Source organism: Streptopelia decaocto (assembly GCF_964273445.1).
Source record: "Streptopelia decaocto genome assembly, chromosome: 7".
In the NCBI taxonomy this organism is placed as follows: domain Eukaryota; kingdom Metazoa; phylum Chordata; class Aves; order Columbiformes; family Columbidae; genus Streptopelia; species Streptopelia decaocto.
This window is the reverse complement of record NC_138661.1, coordinates 13,944,707-13,964,742: the sequence shown is the minus strand read 5'-3', so window position 1 is coordinate 13,964,742 and position 20,036 is coordinate 13,944,707. Positions and strand designations below refer to the sequence as shown.

The 20,036-nt window shown below is 44.1% G+C and overlaps 1 protein-coding gene across 4 annotated transcripts in view; it reads right to left on the bottom strand.

Moving 5' to 3' along the window:
• BCL11B (BCL11 transcription factor B) overlaps positions 1 to 20,036 on the bottom strand; it is a gene marked incomplete at its 3' end in the record, with an annotated part of 89,823 nt that overhangs the window by 44,110 nt on the left and 25,677 nt on the right. For 2 of the 4 annotated variants that reach the window (XM_082058044.1, XM_082058043.1), the window contains exon 3: positions 3,763 to 3,978. The exons of the other annotated variants lie outside the window; for them this stretch is intronic. In XM_082058044.1, coding sequence (XP_081914170.1) covers positions 3,763 to 3,978 — 216 coding nt within the window. The remainder of the gene's footprint in view (positions 1 to 3,762; positions 3,979 to 20,036) is intronic. 4 annotated transcript variants of the gene reach the window in all.

Genomic DNA, 20,036 nt, shown 5'->3' with positions numbered 1-20,036 from the left:
CTTTCCACTTCGTTCCATCAACCTATATGTGGGAAGGAAGCAGTTTCGCTGGTTAGCTGAATATATGTGTATTGGACAGATTTAATTATCTTTATGGAGGTATATAAAACCCTCACTCATGGGCCCAGGTCCAAAGATTTTTGGATCAGGTATATATCTGAATGCAGGCTTAGGGGATAAATTATTATCTGTGCCATTACAACCCACTTTGTCTTATCCCGATTATAATTCCATTTCTGGGGCTTTTGCACTGCAGGATCTTCAGGGCAGAGACTTTTTTCTTTGGAGAGCACATTGTAAAATGCCATGCACTTCTGTGCTGAGATTTTCAAAGCTCATTTCTCGTTAACTTTAATGGGAAATGGGCATCCAAATCTCTTAGGCAGCTTTGACAATTTAAGCCTTAATGTACAATATTAATAAATCACCATTATAAAAAGAGCCTTATGAAGATGTATTGTGAAAAAGTAACCCCACAAAAAGTATTGCCATGTATGTGTGCATGCATATGGGCATATACTTTTCTTTACATAATTACGTCTCTCAACAACCATTTGCATGTCTCTGTTATGCAAAAAAAAAAAAACCTGTGTGCGTTTTACAGTTACTCTGAGCAGTTGCAATTCATTGAAAAGAAATAAAAAGCAGGCTCAAAAAAGCACCCTAATCTGGCAAGGGGTAAAGCAAAATGAATGCTTTGCCCATTTATATTTTAGATGCAAGCTACACAACCCTGTGAATTTCATGACTCTATTCCAACTTCTAATTAAATAGGCACTAAAAACATTTAAACAGGAGAAGCCAGTTGAGTAGACAGCAGCCTCTGAGGCAAAAATAAATAAATAAAGAGAATGAGAGATTGCTCCAGTGGTGGATTTTTTTTTTTAATCACATGGAAAAACACAGGCCTTGACTTGCAAATTCCTCATCCTGTAGTGCCCTGAACACAAAGAATTGAACAAAGAGAGAGGCAACAATGACCAGCATCAGCCAAGCAACGCAGTGGACACCCAAGCAGACTTCCCAGCATCATTTACTGTGATTGAAACTACTCTCAGCAGTATGTCTTCTGAAGATCGCAAATAGCTCTGGCTGAGGCAGGCTAACTCCCCCTGTGCATGACCAAATACCACTGGGTGATCGCTCTTATCTAGGTTGGAGATCTACAAATGCAGTTTTCACACATGCGTGCCCAAATCCCATTGGCAGCCAGAAGTTTAGGTTCTCCCACAAAAAACTGCTGGAACTCTTGAGTTTGTGAGTGCCTAGCAGAGATCTGGAGTACCTGCAACTTCGAGCCTCTAGAGTCGCAGCCTGCTCGAGAACTGCACAGAAAAGCTCCAGGTCCTGACTTAAACGAATGCTGAAAAACAGGAAAGGTAAGAAATTATGAAGGAGGAGGAGAGGAGGGAACTGTTGATGGCTTTTGTTCAAAGAAGGAAACAATTCCTCAGAAGCAAGAACAGGCTGACAGAATAAAAGGCTAATCAAGTCAGAGAGACAAGCAGATTTCTGAAGCTGTAGCGAGTGTTGTAAATGTCTGTATTAAAAAAAGAGGGCATGATGCAGGGATCATCACTAGATTATTAGTCAACACAAAGAACTCACTTTTCTTTCATTTCCACAGAACATTTCGGGAGCCAGAAAGATCCCGTAACCCTTGCTACATGGTTTAAACCATGCCCAGTGAATATACAGTGAATATTACGGGAGCTAAGAAAGGGTTAAGTAGACATAATCTCCTTTTTCAAGGCAAGAAAATGTTTCCTTCACGCAGGACTTGACCAACTACTGTCATAAACATGTAGCATGCACTTTGATATAACCTATTCTCTAAGTGCCACAGACTGCAGCAGTAATTACAGGAAGCCATGATAACAGGTCTCTCTCGCCGCAGAGCTGGCATCACTCTCCCAGCAAACAGGCAATTCTGAAAACTCACAGCACACAACTCCAAAGTGAGAACTCAAAAGTACACAAAGTACAAAAGCCTCGCCTTCCCACGTTCTTTAATAAATTATTCCTTCCTTCCTTCCTTTTCTATATTTAGTTGTACTTGCTTCCCTCCCCACTAGCTGCTGGCATCAGAAGCAACAGGGAACCAGGGCATTCAGTTCACTGGTATAGCTACCTACCAAAGGCACCTGCCTGCATACTGCACCAGCAAAGAGAGAGAACAGTAAAACATGAGATCAGTTCCAGTTTGGTTTACTGGTTACATGCAAGAGGAAAGCAGGGAGGCAGGAGACTTCTTGACCCAGCACTCACCATTCAGAAGAGCCCATGTGTACCTGTCTCAAGCCAGTTGGTCAATGTGCTGAGGTTGATGAAGCAGAGCCAGATTATAAGATCATCCCCTCCATGCTGTGTACCTCAGCTCGAATAGGAAGCCTGACCAAATCCCCTGGATATGCTGCAGTGCACCATGCAGCACATCGCTGCAAGCCCGGTTCCTGGGCACAGGCTAAGCCTCTCCCAGGCCATACAGGAGACTTACACATACACCCTGAGCCTCACCCAGGGTCGAAACAGGACCATGTGGAGGACTCACAGCCTCCTACTGAATTTATTCTGTCTTTCAAGACTGAGAGTTTCCAAGACGCAAATTTAAATTTCTTGCAAAACTTTTTGTCTTGCTTTATTACAACAATGAGAGATGTACAGGGACATTTTCACGAGATATAGCATACTGCAGCCAGGTGGTACCACTGTTTGTAGAAGGAAAAAGCTGAGCTCAGCAAAGTTTTGTGAGCTTCAGAGGGACATGAGGAGACATTTCCCGAAGGCTTTACCCACGACAGTTGTTACTGTCTTTCTAAATCCTCTGGTACCCACACATCATTCTGAGAACTCCTATTAAAACTCCATGCACGTTAGCATGAATGAGGGCTGCAGGGTTTGGCCCACCACAGTGAGGCTCCATAAACGTTTGCGGATTTTGCCACAGCTGCATTTTCTTTCAAGCCCTCCCCGTTTTCACCTCTCCAACCTGCAGTTCATCATAGACCAAATCTTGCAATTGAGCCATGCTCAGAAACACCCACTGATTTCAAAGAGATCGCTGGGTCTGAAATGATGGAGTCTGGCAACAATATGTCCATATCCTCTTTGGCTAAGTCTGTTTGCCCTCATTTCCACATCACTTTCCCCTCCTCGTGGTGACAAAAGTCAGGCACCCAAAAGGAATAAAAGAAAAGAAATGCTGACAAGGGAGAGGCAAGGGATGCGTGGCAAGTTACCAAGGACCATTTTCTCAAAGCAAGGGAGAAAATGGCATGGAGCACATACATCCTGTGTGCACATGGACATGGAGGAGAGCCTTTAATACGAATTATTGGGGGGGGAGAAAGGAGGGAGGAAAAAAAAAAAAAACCTCAGTTGTTAAATGTTATCCAATTAAGCTTGAAATACACGGCTCAGAGAGATGAAATCTTGATACCAGGGTATCATTCTGTGAGGAGTCTCAGATGTTTGTTTACAACATGGCACAAGTAGCCCAGCAGCGGCTGCTGGTGACAGCTGAAGGTGGGCAGGCAGGAGGGCAGGGATGGGGAAATGGATGGAGTCGCAGGCCGTTTCCTGCTCCCCATCCTCCGCCAGCATGGAGGGGGAAGGAGGAAGAGGAGGGGGGTGGCCTAAGGCATTTTCTCTGCCTTCCCCAAGCAACCCAGCAAAGGCAGCTCTCCCACAGCAAAGATGGCATCACTTGGCAGCACTACTGACCTTCAGATAGCAACAAAAAAAAAAAAATGTTTCTATTACCTGACAACTGACAATGACATCCAAATGTGCCTGACGTCTCAGTCTGAATCTCAGTCTGAGTCCCGCCAACTGAGACTGCACGTGCACCACAGCAGGGCAGGCTAAGGCAGGGCGGGAGGGAGGCCAGTGCGCGGAGAGGTGACGTGATCACGGATGTGTGAGGGTGGGAGGAGGCAGCTATGGGAGCCCCCGGCAGGTTTGCAGGCCTGGACGGCCCTGGAGAAAAAACAATAGAAAAAACTGTCAGTCGTATCTAAGTTTGAAGGGACAGAGGAGGCATCATCAGGGGAAACAGGCGAGGCGGGGGCTGGCTGCCTAATGCGCAACACGCTTGGTCTCATCCCCTCTCTGGGTCTGGCTGAGGCTGGTGGGCTCACGCCGGGTGGGAGAAGAGCAAGAAGAGACCTGGGGGACCCATGAACCTGAGCTTGGGGCCTGCAGAGGCACAGAGAGGGGTGAGGAGGGCTGAGATGGCCGGCCCTGGCATGGAGCAGAGCCAGAGGCAGTGGACATCGCCACCGGCACTTGCTCAGGGACCAAATCAAAAGGAGGATTATTGTTTTACGGCTGTGTTAGTGAATTGAGCCGACACAACACTGGGCAGGCTTTCTGCCCAGCCGCCTCTGAAGCGGGCTGCACACACCAGCCCGGACAAAATGCTGTGACTTAGAGCTCAAATGGCTTCAGCGAGGTGCCAGGAGCCGAGCTCCCAGAAGCAGCGTTGGCGGCCGCTGTGCTGCCTTCCCACTTGAGCTGCGGCCAGTTGTGCATTTTGCATGCCCCGATTAGCCAGGCTGCTTCCCTGTTGAGCCTGTAAAGAAGGGAACAACCTTTTTCCTGGTAGCTAGAAGATGACATTGTAACCTCCAACAGTATTATTTATTTTCAACCCCTCTAGGAATCACCTGCCATTTAAGAGCTGTATTTAAGCGTTTTCTCCTGCTCCATTGGAAACGCTTGCTCCTCCTGGCACTAGTCCAAACCGAGCTCCGCAGCTTTGAAAAAACTAAGATGCAAGTCTTAAATATCGATATACACCTGCACAGATACAGATACACACAAACATACACACATGCAGAATCGGGTAGGAGCCGCATTTTTGGCTGGCGGAAATTGGCAGAGTTTAAAGGGAAGTTGAGTGAATAGCACCACTTTACATCCACCAAGAACCCCATCCCTTCATTTAAAACTATGCTTGCCACTTAATTATTAAATTAAGGGCAGCTACTAATCGAGGGCTGTTCCCAAATGAAGATATGTGGTGGAGTGGTCACCATTAAAAAGCTGCCATTTGCCAACAGTTACCACACAGTGGTAGATCAGAAACCACAGTTTCCCCCTGTATTTAGATCAGGAAATATGTGTGTTAATTGTGGGGTAACTTCTGGCAAATGCTCTTTTTTTTTAATGGTGGCAATTCTGTCTGTGCGTGCACGTGCACCTTGCAGACACACAAAAACACCATGGCAGCAATGAGGAATATTTATCTGTGCTCCCTCCAATTCTAGAAAAGTAATATTTTCTAAGGAAGACTCTCCACCTTGGGAGTCCCAGTTAGGAAACAAGGCCTGCATGTTGATCTGACAGTTTAACATGTGAGGTAAACGGGGCTACTTCATCCTTGGCACAGCATCCAGCACTCCAGTCTACAAGGACTGCATTTGATTTTGTCATTTATCTTAAATGGCTAAGAGACCACCAGTGCAAAACATTTGTGTGAAGCTTTTGCCAAAACCACAAGTGAAGAGTCTAAATTCCCTGTGTAAATACTTAAGCTTCAAGCATCAAGGATAAAATTTGTGCTCTTTTTTGAGGACTGGTTTTCAATAGAAGCCATCTCTGTGGCTTGTGGGACGAGGAAGGATTATTGGCGGGGCGGGGGAGCGCTCATTTCTTTGGCTTTTGTAACAGTTTGATCTTCCTGGAAGTACTACACAAGCAGGTAATGGTAACTACTATCCACATTATACCTATGTTACATTTTGGGCAGGACTGTGTGCCAGGCATGTGGAATCTGATGTCAGACATGGATTTCTATGTGTATATGAACCACCCTACTGCCACCGTAACATATATGAATGACAAGTTTGGTTTTTTTCAGGGAACAAGCACAAAGTAACAAAGATTCCCTGAAATGACCTAACAATTGTCTCTTGTATTTCTAATCTTATTAAAATAACTAGGTTATCATAGGCTATGTTGAGCTGCCTGGACCCTTGCTGGGAAAGCTGTGAGCTTGAAATCAGGATTTAGAGTAGGGCCATAGGACAGCTACCTCTCAGGTCACATCTAGACAGTTCTGTAGCCCTAACATAACTAAGGGCACAAGTCCTGCAGTCGCTTGGCCCTCTGCACATCTTGGTACCATACTACAGGTTTTGAAGGAGCTCATCACACAGACAAACTATATGAAGTCCATCAAGGGTACAATCCCTCAAAATGGCATGGGGTTTTAATGCAGAGGTGCATGGATCCTAGCACACAATGCTACCCTGAGAGCAATAGCCTCTCTTCTAGTCCTGGTGGGTCCTACCTTTTGTTTGACAATTAACTTGATACAATTTGCACAGCCCTGAGGAATCTGAGAAGATGCTAAGAGCTCACCAAGTGGGTACAAGGAGGCCCTCCCTGCTCTTATCTAATACGTCTCCTCTCCAGTGGAAAGGAAATTAAGATTTCAAACAGGAGGTATCTAACTATTTGGGCAAAGGGATCCTCAAGAGCTTTCCAACAGAGGCACTGGGACAAACCAGCAATCCACTTTAACAAGGTGCCTAACAAATGAACTATATGAACTATATGAACCAGTTGCTGGTAAGTGGATGGAACTGAACACGTCAGTCAGGTCTTTTTTCTATTTTTTGATGTGTATATGAAGAAATCTAAAAAGTTCTAACCTATTGTCAGAAAGGAAAGGGTTGGTAAGGGAGAGGAAGAATGGACAAAGAGAGACTCTGGCAGATGCTAATGGAGTCCAACCACCACTCCTGAGTCCAGTGCTAAGAGAAAAAGATTGTAGGTCTACCAGACCAGGAGACTGAGTCTGCCCCAACAAGCAAAGTCAAATCAGGTGATACCTCCTCCTCTTTGCTACCACTTTAAATCTAGTTTGTTTCTTTGTCACAAATCAGGACAGTCTTATAGAGTCAGGTCAAGTGACAAATCATGAAGAGGAAAATCATATCCACTGGCCTCAAGGAAAGGCATCACATTAGGTACGTGATACCTCTTCATATCTATAGAAAGAGTAACAGTGGTGCTCAGAAATGCTCAGCCTGTGTTTGCTAGGAACATGCCCATGTTTTACCTCTCCAACTCTTCTCCAATGGGATTTTTTGCCATATTTAAAGCTGAAACTATTTAAAGCTGAAAATATTTAAAGCTGAAAATTAAGACAGAGGCTCTATCATTCTTCAACTTAACTGCTACAGGTGATGGACAAACAAAAATGAACAAACAGATGAAAAGAAAAAGAGATACAGGTAAATAGACAGACGGTATCCTAAAGTGGTGCTGAGAGTTTTCTGCTCAATGCACCCAGCACCAGGTGAGGGAGGGGAGCCAGTTTCTGGAATCCTATGGCAAATCAACCACATCATGTTGCACAAAGGTTTCAAAAACTAAACACTCCTGCAAGCCCCTGACTGCCACAAAGGGCATAGCCACAAACAGCACTCAGGGAAAGCAGATCACAAGAATTGTGCTGCTGTCTGAGAGGCAAATATTCCATCTGGATGTGGTGAGCAGACACAAACACACAGTTCTGTGTCACTCGGACATCACTGACATGATGGGTGAGGCTGGATTTTCTTCCTTGGCCAGCACTGGGAAATCACTCACCTGCACTGCAGATCTCAATTATATATTCTGCATTCATTCTGCACGGATGCGAAGGGGAGTTTTGCACGTAGCATGAGTGTGAAACATGCACAGGGACTGTCACCATGTAAATAAAAGATCTGCATTACTGACAATAAAGGAGGATTTTTGTCCTTACGCTTTAAGCAGGTTCGGTGTATACTCAGTGCCTGTACATGGCAGTAGCTCACAGGTTATGTTGACTTCCAGGCACCATGCTCTCTGCTATTTTTAAACTTGCAAAGAAGAAAATAAGGTAAATTGGACATGACCCTAGAAAATGGAAATGAGTATAAGAGCCCAGATGAACACAACAAAAGCCACAATCAAGGCATAAATTGCATCCTTTTGTTGTCCCTCTCCCTAAGCCTAGGCATGACTGGCCATACGATATGGTATATGTAAAGCACCATGCTCCTCTGGCACATCTGCAGAAAAGTCCCTGAGCAAAGCACAAAGATGGAGCCACAAGCAGCATTCACAATGTCCCACCTCAGCATGGTTCAGACCAGGGGACCTGATCTTTATAATTTAATAGATCTTGCTTTATGTCTCGTGTCGCGTGTAAATGCAGCCACAAGTAGCTATGTAGCTGGTGCATCCCTGGGGGTGTTGTGTGCTTGCTGGGGTGTGTGTCTGTGCACAGGCAGATGGGCGGGAGCACAGGCAGACATGTGAGCCACTTAACAGGGCACGAACCAAGTTTTTCTGTGTGTTTCTCTGTGCCTGTCTGGTGATGGAAAATCAATCAATAGCTGGTTAGAGACTAAAGCTCAGTTTCATTATTAAAAATCTCACTTTCAATGAAAAGAAAAACATCTGTTCAGTGTGCAGCTACAAATGCGGAGTGCAGACTGCAGCCTCATCCCTGCCCTGTGCCCATCGTGTTCAAGGAGAGTACTGCAGATGTTTTGAGATGGGTTTTACATGTACCATTGCAGCAGCCTTGAGCAGACATATCCAAAAGTGAAAGACACATATATTCACTAATCTTTCCAAGAGATTTTTTTCCAAGCTTTTCTTAAAAGAATTTGTCTCATCTGTGTTACACCCCCTTATACTGACTTCCCACCTGATATTGTTATCTTTCTATCATGGCTTTTTATACAGATACCAACAGGGCTGACAAAGCAAATGTGCACATACACGCACGTGTACACACACACCGTGCACAGAGACATAGATGCACAAACATTTCCAACAGCAACCAGCAGAGCAAGGCGTGCACACCCTGCAAGTGGCAGACATACACAGCATCCCCCAGGAAAGGCAGAAGGACACAATGGCATCGGCAGACATGCCACAGTACACATGCGTGGAGCCCAGTGCTCAACCAGACACACCTGCACACCAGCCTTCACCTCTGCCCCCAGCACACACACATATACACATGGCAGTTTTGGAGCCGTTCCCCTGCACCAACTTATGATGCTAAGCCTAAAACTTTGTTCAAGCTGGAAATAGAAAGGCTGCATTGGGGAAAGAAGGAGGGTAGGGAAGGGATTTCTTGTTATATTTTGCACAGGGATTTTTGTTGTTGTTGTTTTGGCAGACAAGGATTCCCTTTGAATTGATAAATTTCTTTCTCCCAAGAATTTCAAATGATAATGCATAAATAAGTCATAGATCAAGAACAGCGACATGGTGAGCAAGAAGGAGAAAGAGTATGAGTGAGGGGCACTGGTACAGAAATTTGACAGTACCCCAACTCCCCCCCTTCCTCCCCCCATGCCAAGACATTAATTCTCACAAGTCGGAGAAAATTACTATGCATGAATGCAAAAAGCATGATCAGGAGTAATTAACATGGCTTCATATGCAAATTTTATTAATGCAGAAGTACAAAGTCATTATGCAAATGAAACTTACGTCAACTCTCTTGACAAATATTCATCTCTAAAGCTCAAGTTTCTCCCTTCTAATTTTTTTTTTTTTAATTTTTTGGTGTAAAACCAAAAAAAAAAAAAAAAAGTGACAAGGACTGTTTGACAAGTTTGCAAAGTTGTTTTTCAACCGGAGAAATTTATTCTTGCATTGTTGATATATTTTTTGTGTTGTTGTTGTTGGCAGGTACACGACAGCTCATGGAGGAGAGCGGGAGGATGGGGGACGCGGGCTACCAGCAGCAGGCAGCCAATCAAAACGCCAGCGGCTGTAATGAGCGCGATTGATGACTGTTTGGCTTTACTGCAGGGTAATGAACTAGAATCCAGTCTGAGGAGGAAAAAAATATGAATATTCATGAAGCTGTGCTCCTGCCTTTGATGATTAAAGAAATTTTTAATATTCAAATAAGCGCTTGCCAAGTGATTAACAAAGAACAAGCACGCAGGAATATGGAAATGGAGCTGTGGAAGATTTGGGAGTCACAGTCTGTGCAGAAAAGACAGCACAAAATTTTATAAACAAGATAGGCAGATAACCCAATTCAAATCTGAGCAAATAACGGGGAAAAAATCCCCTTCTTTTTCATCAGTTTGAATATTGTATCAGTCACTTTGTTTTAGAATGCGAAGGAGAATAAAAGCAACTAATGCAATAAGATGCGGGGCAGGGGGGGAAGCCCAAACCCTGAGAAACCCAACCCAGCAATTACAAAGTAAGAATCCTGGGTGAGAAAGCGATAGGAAAATGATGGCTAAGTCCACTGTCTGCTGTGGGCTATTGCTTTTCAAAAGCAGGAGCCTGCCTGATGCTGAGAGCCTAAGGGCTACTGAGCAGCGCCAACTTCTTGTATACGACAGGCAGGAGTCAAAAGTATCTCGAAATAACCAAGGCCAGTCCCTGCCGTTAAATCCCTTTCCTCATCTAGATGGTGCATCATGGGGTTTGACCACTGTCTGGGAGAGGAGTGAGGGAGTGCAACAGAAAGAAGAAATATTATTGTCGGGGGAAAAGAAAAAAAAAAAGTGCAAAAGGAGGGTTAAGGAGGTCTCAGCTGCCCACTCTGGTAATCAGTTGGTAAGAAATGTGTTTTCCGTGTCTGAGCCAGAAAGGTCCTCCACTCCTCACAGGTTTCTTAACAATGATGCAAAAATCCAGCCATGTTACAAAATGTCTGATAAGTTCCGGCTCTCACAGTTTCACAGCTCAACTAGGGATTCACACTGAAGCACATAATAACAATATTAGCTGCTAAAATGATTTTGCAGTTAAAATACTTCTAATTAGCAGCCAGCAACATCCTTTTATTTTTTTTGTCTTTTTTTGAAAAGCAGTTAACTTCAGGGCTACCTTATACGAGGATGAAATGTGGTTGAGCTCTTTCTGTTACTCAAAAGACAGAGTTAGGATGTCTTCAAACTCTTAAGGCATTGGAAAACCGACTCACCTTTTTTTTATTAGATCCTGTGGTTTCACAGGCCTGTTTGGCTTTTCTGCAGATCTTTAAAACCTCTGGTTAATTATTTCCTATTTTAAAATCTAAAGAAAGCATAGTCTAAGTGCCATTTAATAATTAGCTGGTGTTTTCAGAATGTAACATTTCAACTCTACTTAAAAAAAAAAAAAAAAAGAAAAAAAAGAAAAATAATAGTAAGAATAACAGCATGAGGACAATGCTACAAAACACACAAAACGGCCATGACCAGAACCTTCAGAGCTGCCGTGAAAACACATCATGGAGCTAATGGGATTTTTCCCACATATCTGCTCCTTTTTTTGGAGATACAAAAAAACCCACTACTTACATTCCACAGGAAATAAAATGAAAAAAGGCAAAGAAAAAAAAAATAGAGAGAGAGAGAAGTGAAGGAGAAAAACAGGAAAAAAAAAAAAAGAAAAAAAAAAAAAGAAACACCTAACCCTAAGTAAAGATAAGGTTAAACACCATGCAGGGGTATTGCTGGGAGTCTTTCCTCCGAATATGCCAAGCCCTTTGGAAGATGCCTGTTGTCTTGAGGTGTGTGTGGGCGGGTGAGGTGTGACATTACATAACGCGCACAGGCGGCAGCGGCTGTGCACAACCGCACTGATGCAAGCGCTTGACTGTGAAACTCAGCTCTCCATTTCCTGGGCTCTTCATAGCTCCTGTCAGACCCTTGAATGCTATAAATGTTATCCTTTTTCTATGAGATGCCTTGGCTTTATTTTAATCAATGCATTTTCTTTTTTTAATGACAGAGAAGCAACTACCAGCTCATACAGTTGGTTGCTTTGAAGCCCGTCTTAAATGGCAGTTGAGTTCTAGCACATAAATGTGAATACTTAATATTTATGCCACATTTTCTCCCTTTCTTTAAAAGAACCCCATTTACATATTTCTGGAGAATAATGATACTTCAGCAGGGCAGGTGAACACACATTTCAGCATATGGAGTCAATAGGAAAAGGTATTACGAGTCAATATTGTAAAAGTCAGCCTCTAAATTTAAGTGGCTTGAATTGAGCGTGCAGCTGTGGTTGCCTGTCAGTAGTTAGATGCTGTAATAATAATAATAACAACAACAACAACAATAATAACAATAATAATAATAATATGCCTTTCATTTCTCTAGTGCCTTCCATGCAAAGATCTGGAAGCACTTTACAAAGATAAATAAACGGAGCTTGGAACACCCCGTGCGGTTAATACATATCCTAATATATCTAAATATCCTGTTTTGAGCATGCAAGTCTTCTCACTGTGTAGAAATCTACATTTTATGTTGTCCACATATTTGCACATGGCATTTTGGAGGCTCAGATGTTGAGGACAAACTGTGGAGATTTTTACTTACCTAAAAGACCATGTGGATCCCCAGAAGCAGCCCACACTACGCCTACGAGACTGCTTATGCAGTGCCAAAACTCATCTTTTAGGAAATGGGGGTGTGGGTTGTCACTGGGCCTGCTCAAGGGCTGGAGTGGGTGGCCTGTGGGGGTGTCCAGGTGCCACGTGGCAGCATCGGCAGCTCCACCACAAGCCGGGACCCTGCGAGGACTCCTGCAGGACCAGCTATCACCCCTCCCACCTGATGCTCATCCAAACCTGCTCCCAGATCCTTGTCTGTGCTTTGAACAGGAAGCTAAGGGGAAAACTGAAGCACCTTGCCTCACCCCCATTAAACACACAAGAAAAAGGGCTCGTGCCTCCCCCAAGGCTGCATTCATCGCGTCCTCCTGCCGTGCCTTCTGCCCACCCCAGTGACGCAAGGCTTTGCTCCTCTGCTGCGAGAGCAACCGGGAGCAAGAGGACGGGAAACAAGGGCAGGACCGAGCTTAAAACATCATGAGGGATAAGTAAATACAGCATATGAACAGATGTGATACAGGGAACCAGAGCATTTTGTCGTCTCAGGATGGTGGTCTTGCAGACAGGGCTCTGGGCTGGGAAAGGGGTCAGGGCACACACCCCAGGGCAGGAGCCACAGGGGGTTTGGCACGTCCCCCCCAGAGCTCAGCTTTCCCCTTTCCACCCTCTCTGTGTCTGGTTTGTTCTGCCCCAAACGCTTCCAAGCAGAGCCCAGCTCTCGCTCCAGGGGTGCAGAGTGTCTCACACAATGGTGCCCTGATCTGAGCTGCAATGTCCAGAAGCTACCGCAATAAACTAACAAATAACAATAATCACCCTGATCTGTGGAGTTCGTTTTCCAAAGGCATAAAGGGTTGACAGTAAACAGTTCATCAATTTTCCCAAGTTTGTTCCCCAACCCTTGTAATTAAGTCCTGGGGAGTTTCAATGGTTATAAAAATCCTTGTGGGGATTAAAATTTTTAGTCCTGATTATACCGTGTTTCTATATACCAGCAAATATTCCTGATGTAATTGAAACCACCCCCATAGACGATTGCAACAATTTAACAGGCCCTCAAATTAATAAAGGAACTCAGTGGATGGAAAGAGCCGTTTCCAAAGGGCAAAATATATACAGACAGGCAGCTAGAGAGAGAAATACCACTACAAATAATCTGAGGGTTTGACCATAAAAGCATGGTCAAGAGTGCTAAAATGCGGTAAATGAAGTGGCCAGGGAAGAGCCCCAGATAGGCAAGAGTCAGTAGCAGCAGCAAACTGAGTGGCAGAATCACTGGTAGAATTAGGCAGGCTGAGGCTTTAGCAGCTCTTCAGCTGTTCGGTAGCAAAAACAATTCCTGGAAGGGAGGGGTACTTGGGGAAAGAGGGGTAGATGAAGTCACCCTGCCTCTCCGTGCCTCAGTCTCCCCATCTGTGAAAACCAGCTAATGACATCCACCTGATTTCATTAAATGACCTGGGAGCTGAAAAGAGTCTGTAAAAGCAATGTTCCAAGCAGCAGCACTGTTAACTGCTTCACTGCTGGAAATGTGAAGGACTACCAGGTGATGCTGATGGCCCTGCAAAGCACAGATGGACAAACTTAATACACAGACACAATTAGCTCTGGGAGAGAATCACAGCTCCTGCTTTTTTGGCTCACTCCTTGCCAAAAGCAATATAAGTGTAGGCACTTTATAAGTGCTGAATTTCAATGTGAAAAACAGTTTACCTGCCTAGCATGAATGCATATATTACACAGTAATATACACTAACAGTGTTGGGGGGTCCCATTAACATGCACGTTTATAATTTGCAAATTTTTCCCATGCACGGAGGACATTCACGCTCAGCGGAGCATTTCACTAACACCAAGCAAACTTAAATAAGCAAAACAGGGCGAGCAACCATGGTGAGGTGGAAAGCAACAGAGATTTTTTAAATGAGGATTTCCTTTGAGTTTTGGATCTCTCAGGGGAAAATCAATCCAGCTGCGTGTGTGCAAGTGGGTCCAAGTCTGATAACTGAATCTGTCAAATTAAATGAGCAGAGCAATCAGCTGTAGATGGTAAAACAATCTACCAACTGAGGGGAACCCTGAAGATCTAAAGCTTCAGTCTTCAATTTACTGGACACCACCACAACTGAGTAAATAATGCTCTCTGAATGGAAAAGAGGTTAGAAAATTAACCATCTTTTCAATAATGAAAGAAAGCAGACAAATAAACCAGCAATGAGGAATCTAGTTCAGACTATAATGTAGGTTAAAAAAAGGAAATAATAAACCGACGTTTCATTTGCACAAGGAAGCATGTTGCGAGCCTGTGCCCAATCCTGCTGCTAAATAGGACAATGAAAAGTTTCACCCAAAGACTTGGATCCAAGCAGAATTTGGCCAGTCACACGTACTAATTAGACAGGATAACTGAACCCTACACCAGGAGAAGTAAAACACAAACGCAGTATAAAAATAATCCCTTAAGTCTTTTCAGTATGACACAAAACTGAGAGCAAAGACAAGAAACCAAAAACCATTCTGCACACATGACATTTTTTCTGAGGTATATTTTTTCCCACATAACTCCCAGTTCATCCATTTATTTGTACAGAATGGCATGTTTCTCCATAAAAGTATAAGACACAAAAAGGCTTTTGATTATCAAATCTGCTTGAAATGAAAGCTGAAGTTGATTACCTAAGAAAGCGTATTCAAAAAAAAATAAAATAAAATAAAATAAAAAAAAATAATAAAAAAAAATAGAGATACTGTGCAAACCAAGGTGAATCAAAATAACTTCTTCAAACATTCATGATTAGGATGAGGAAGCGATACTAAATTCATACTTATCACCCCAGTAAAATAAAGGCTAGTGGGTTTTTGTTTCATTTCAGATGAAAATGTCAATATACTCAAACAGCAGCTTCCTGCTGTATAACACGGTCCAACCAAATCTTTCTATATCCTCTTGCATTACAAGCAAAATCTCTAAAATGTCACCAACTAAAAAACTGAACTAGCCTGTAATTAGTTTCAACAAAGTAGTCCTTTTAACCCTAATTTTCTAGATGTAGATAGCATTTCCAAAGTAAGCATTATGAACCTTCCTTAAGGACAAGCGGAATCAAATTGTAAAATCATAAGCAACGATCTAATAGGTCTTTCTCTAAGCAAGCCTTTTATTTCTCTATAATAAATTCAAATCCAGTCTTCGGTCTCTTAATAGGTGATCAGAGAAAATATGCATGCACACCTAAACCACTACAACAAACCTTATTTTTTAAATAACACTTCAATCACTAATATAATAAAGACTGTTATAACAGGTTAGCACTGGTATCATTATTCCTTGTGATTCAATATTCTAATGACTGACTGTAACAGAGGTTTATGTTCTGCCGAGGTTTATACCGCTACTTAATGTAATTAAGCAAACTGGCAGCCAATGCCTCTATGGAAATATCATTTCTATCGCAGAGTATTCCCACCAGAAATTCAGAGGAATCATAACATACAAACTTTGATTCTGTTTATTTTTTCCCTTGTTCTGAAACTGATCTGACATTTCTTGGACTTAGTAAAGTGGAAGAAGGAATTAATTTGCCTTCTGTAGACATGTTATTATTGACAATACTAATAATCTATGACAAATGGGCCATCCCTGCTCCTCTCTTTCAGCAGGCATTGCAGCCTGCAACAGCGCTGTGCAAAACCCCAGAGCTGGACTTTCCTCCTGCCGGGAGCCCTGTGAGCGAACCAGCAACAGGGTTTTAAGTAAGCCATTAAAATGCTAATATTCAGCCTGGGCCAGATCCCTGTTACCACTGAAAGCTGAACTAAAGCTTCTCTGGAGACAGGATAAGGCCCTTCCAATGTGATCAAAGAGTAAATACATGCAAAGCTCTGATGGGAAAAAGGATCTTTTTTCTAATTTTAAAACCAAACAGGGAGAGTCCACCAGCCTCGTAATCCATGTTACAGTCACATTTAGGATCACTGGTGTCTGGGATTAACAGCAGCAAGGAGGATGGGTCCAGGCTAAAAAGTTGCCACCTGAGGTCAAAGAGGAGCACTTAATACCCAGGTTTGCATGAAAATGGAATTAGTTACCTTTGGGGCTACACTTCCCTCCACTTGATGTGGCTCTGCAGACAACAGTAGGTGTGCCATATATGTATATACAAACATATCTATAACTACACATGCACATATAGCTGTGCACAGTTTTGTCACATCGACATTCAGCCCACCTTGCAATGGGAGCTCAGCCCCTCCGGCAGCCGGAGCTTTATGGGGCTGCCTAGAATTTGGCTTTGGTAGCCAGAGTTCACCCAGTGCCTACAATAGCAGACCTCATGAGAAGACTTGGTTAAAATAAAGGCTTAGTTAACTCTCCCTCCCAGCCGTAAAGCTCTCTGTAGAGGGGGAAAAAAAATAATAATAATAACACTGAAACAAAACCCACATCCATTTGGGGCGGGGGGAGTGGGACAAGGAATGATAACAAGAAAGGGAAAATGTCTGGTTCCTATTATTGCTATCTGCAGTGCTTTCGCTTCCACAAACAGCTTAAGGGAGTGCTTCTGGAACAGAAGTTTAACTTTCCTTAATCTGGGCTCTTAAACTGCCAGGATCTGGTTACATTTTCTCCCTCTCCATATTTTAATACTTTTATTTTATATTCTAATATGGGAGGGAGGAAGGGGGAGAATCTCAGTGTCACTGTAAGAAAGAAGTCACCAGGTTTTGCGATCCAGCAGCTTCCTTGGCAGAGGGAACTGCTGGTTGGCATAATCCACTCGTTTGACAAAACTACTATTTCTGGGCACAGGCTCAAAAACAGGTAGGAAGCAAATGCTGAGAAATAAGGAAGTAAAAACAGCCAACAGATTTTTCACTACCAAGAACGCCAAGAGTAAACATGATTTATTTAGCTGTGTTTAACATGTCTCTTCTGCACTAGACTGCAGAAATCTGCTTGCATTTAGAGCAGGAGGAGGAGAAGGCGGGGGGAGGGGATGAAAAGGGAATCCATTACGGCGCTCTGCTGGTACTTTCTGAATTGTTCAGTCACACAGTTTTATTGAGTACAAGTATTTTCTAGCCCAAAATATATTCATGTGTCAGAAGAAAGCAGCACTAATCTGCTGTTAATTAACAAGCTGCTGCTAACAAAAGATGAAGGACCCAATTCATACAAACAATATTTACGTGGGTGTCGCATGATTTTGTCAGAGATCTTTTATTTTTTTCCTCTCCCCCCCGCTCTTCCTCCCTGCCTCCTCCTCTTCCTCAGCACCCCATTTCAGAGATGCAGTGCGAATGAGTCCCAGCTCCTCTTGGGACTGGCACTCACAGCAGCGAGGACACGCATCCTCATCCACCCAGCCAAACTCAGACAGAATCTCACCCGAGACACCCGGCTCTGGGGCTCCCATCTCCCCCCACACAGAAGGGCCCTATCGTACACTTGCAAGCTAAATTTCCTTAGATTCTTTTTCAGTTACAAGGCAAAAGCTATCTTCTGGCGCTATGCCCATGGTGGCACTGCTGCCGCAGCTCCGGGAAATGGTACGAAGCCTCCCCATCCACTGTTCATCCCCAGCCACGGGCGGGCTGCGAGAGCGTGAGATCAGGACAGGTGAGATGGCCGTACCCCCACCCCCCAGTGTCCTGCTGGTGATTTCACATTTGTTTAATCAAACCTTTTTACTGAGTAATTTGGGGAAGGGGGAAACATGCTAACAGCATGAAGACCCGGAGGGATTTGGCTTGTTCAAAAACATCAATGCACGCACAAAAGGGTAGGGCTGCAAGCAGTGAAGCAGAGGGCAAGCTCTCCCAGCGATAGCCCCGCTGCCATCACCCGCTCCCTGCTGTCATTTTGGACGGTAGTGCTTGTGGCCTCATCCAAACGGGTGCTGAGCACGGCAGGCTGCCCTGAGCCCCTGCCGGATACAGCCAGGCACTTTGGAAAACCAAGCCATTCACATCTTTTCTGCATCATCTGAGAAATGAGAGTGCCTATCTGCATATCTCCTGTGGGCGGTTTAAAGCTGGCGCTGGCAAAGAGATGGGAGGGTTAAAACCAACAGCAATGAGCACTAAATATTCCTGGACTTGCTCCACTCCCAGGAACAAAGGTGGGTTTGCAGGGTTAGAGAAGCGCTCATGGTCTCCTGTGCTTTACCCACCAAGCCACACAGACCTAGAGAAGGGTTACGGAGGACAGGGTTTAGGCTCTGCTCAGCACTGCCATCACACAGTCAGGACTGGGTGAAGTGTAGGGACAGAAGGGTGGGAAACAGAAGTATTAAAGGGTATTGGAAGCGCCAAGGTTCTTCCGTGATGGCACACTGGAGTAGTATTTCTGCTAGCACAGCGCTCTGCCCAGACCAGTCAGTGTTTCACCCCCAAGGCCACTGTTTCCTCAGTAAGAAACAAACTCCGCAGGAGCATACACAAGTCTGTCCCTCAGGGTTTTGCCTCTGTACCCTTACCCTGTTCCCAAAAGCATGTTTTTTTTCACTGCAGAAGTCAGGGCACCCTCACCAGCACCCAGCCCTACTCACAGCTCTCCCCTGCCACTGCCCCCTCTGCAGGACCCACTCTGGGCTGCGCCCTGGCAGGAGAGGGACCTGTCCTGAATGTAAACTAACCCCGACTCTTCTCCGCATCTTCCCCTCTTCGTACACACCCAGAGTCACCTTTGCCATTTTTAGACCAGCATTTGAATGAAGTCCTGGCCTGTGCTTTTTCAAAGACCTATTTTTTTTAATATTTTTTTTTTACTAACAGTGATATTTGAAACACTGACATTTACCATTTGAAAAGCAAAGCAAACACATTTAAACAAGCATCTTAAAAGAGCTAATGAAAGAGAAATAGATCCATCTGTATGGAATTCTCTACCCACTATCACTATAAAAAATAAACCTTTCCAGACAGCAGGGAAATCTCCCTGTAGCGAAGACAATAGGAGTTCCCAAGCTCCCCTTGGAGGGAGTGAGGACAAGCCACCCCCGTGTACAACCCCACCCAGGTAACGCCTGCCACAAGCTGCTGGTTGCCCGGCACAAACCCCAGCCAGAGCATCAGCAAGGCTCCAGTGCCAAAGGACACCTCATCAGTCCAGCTCATCAGTCCTTCCAACACAAGCCTTTGCTAGGGGTCCCTCATAACCTCCCTCTGCTTAAATATTTCTAATGAACGTTCATTATCAGATAGGGACCACTGAGGACTGAATGTTTTTCCTCATCCACAGAGCAAACATGATAAGGATGAGGCCAGTCCAAGACAATGCATGGTCAAAAGCCCCCGACCTGAGCGATGGGTGCACATGGTGGTTAGTAAAGACGTCCTTCACTCCTGTGTACAATGCTGCTAACAGAAAACTACCTTGTACATCTCTTTCAAGAAACGGCTCTGATCAGGTATGCTTGATCAGTTTCAAAAGCAAAAATAAAGTGCATCATCTTAAATTATAAACTTTGCACAATGAGATAGCATCCTTCCGTGGAGTCTGAGGTGACCAAAGGGGAGGCTCAGGGATTTTTCTAGGAAGGCCTGGGGGTGACTGTTTTAACTTCTTTCTGCAAGAAATCCCTGTACCATAAACATTAATCAAACACTATATTCTGCCTTTTAGTCTTGAACAATTATGAGTACAGTTTTGTGATCTTTAGCCATATTTACTGATACTCAA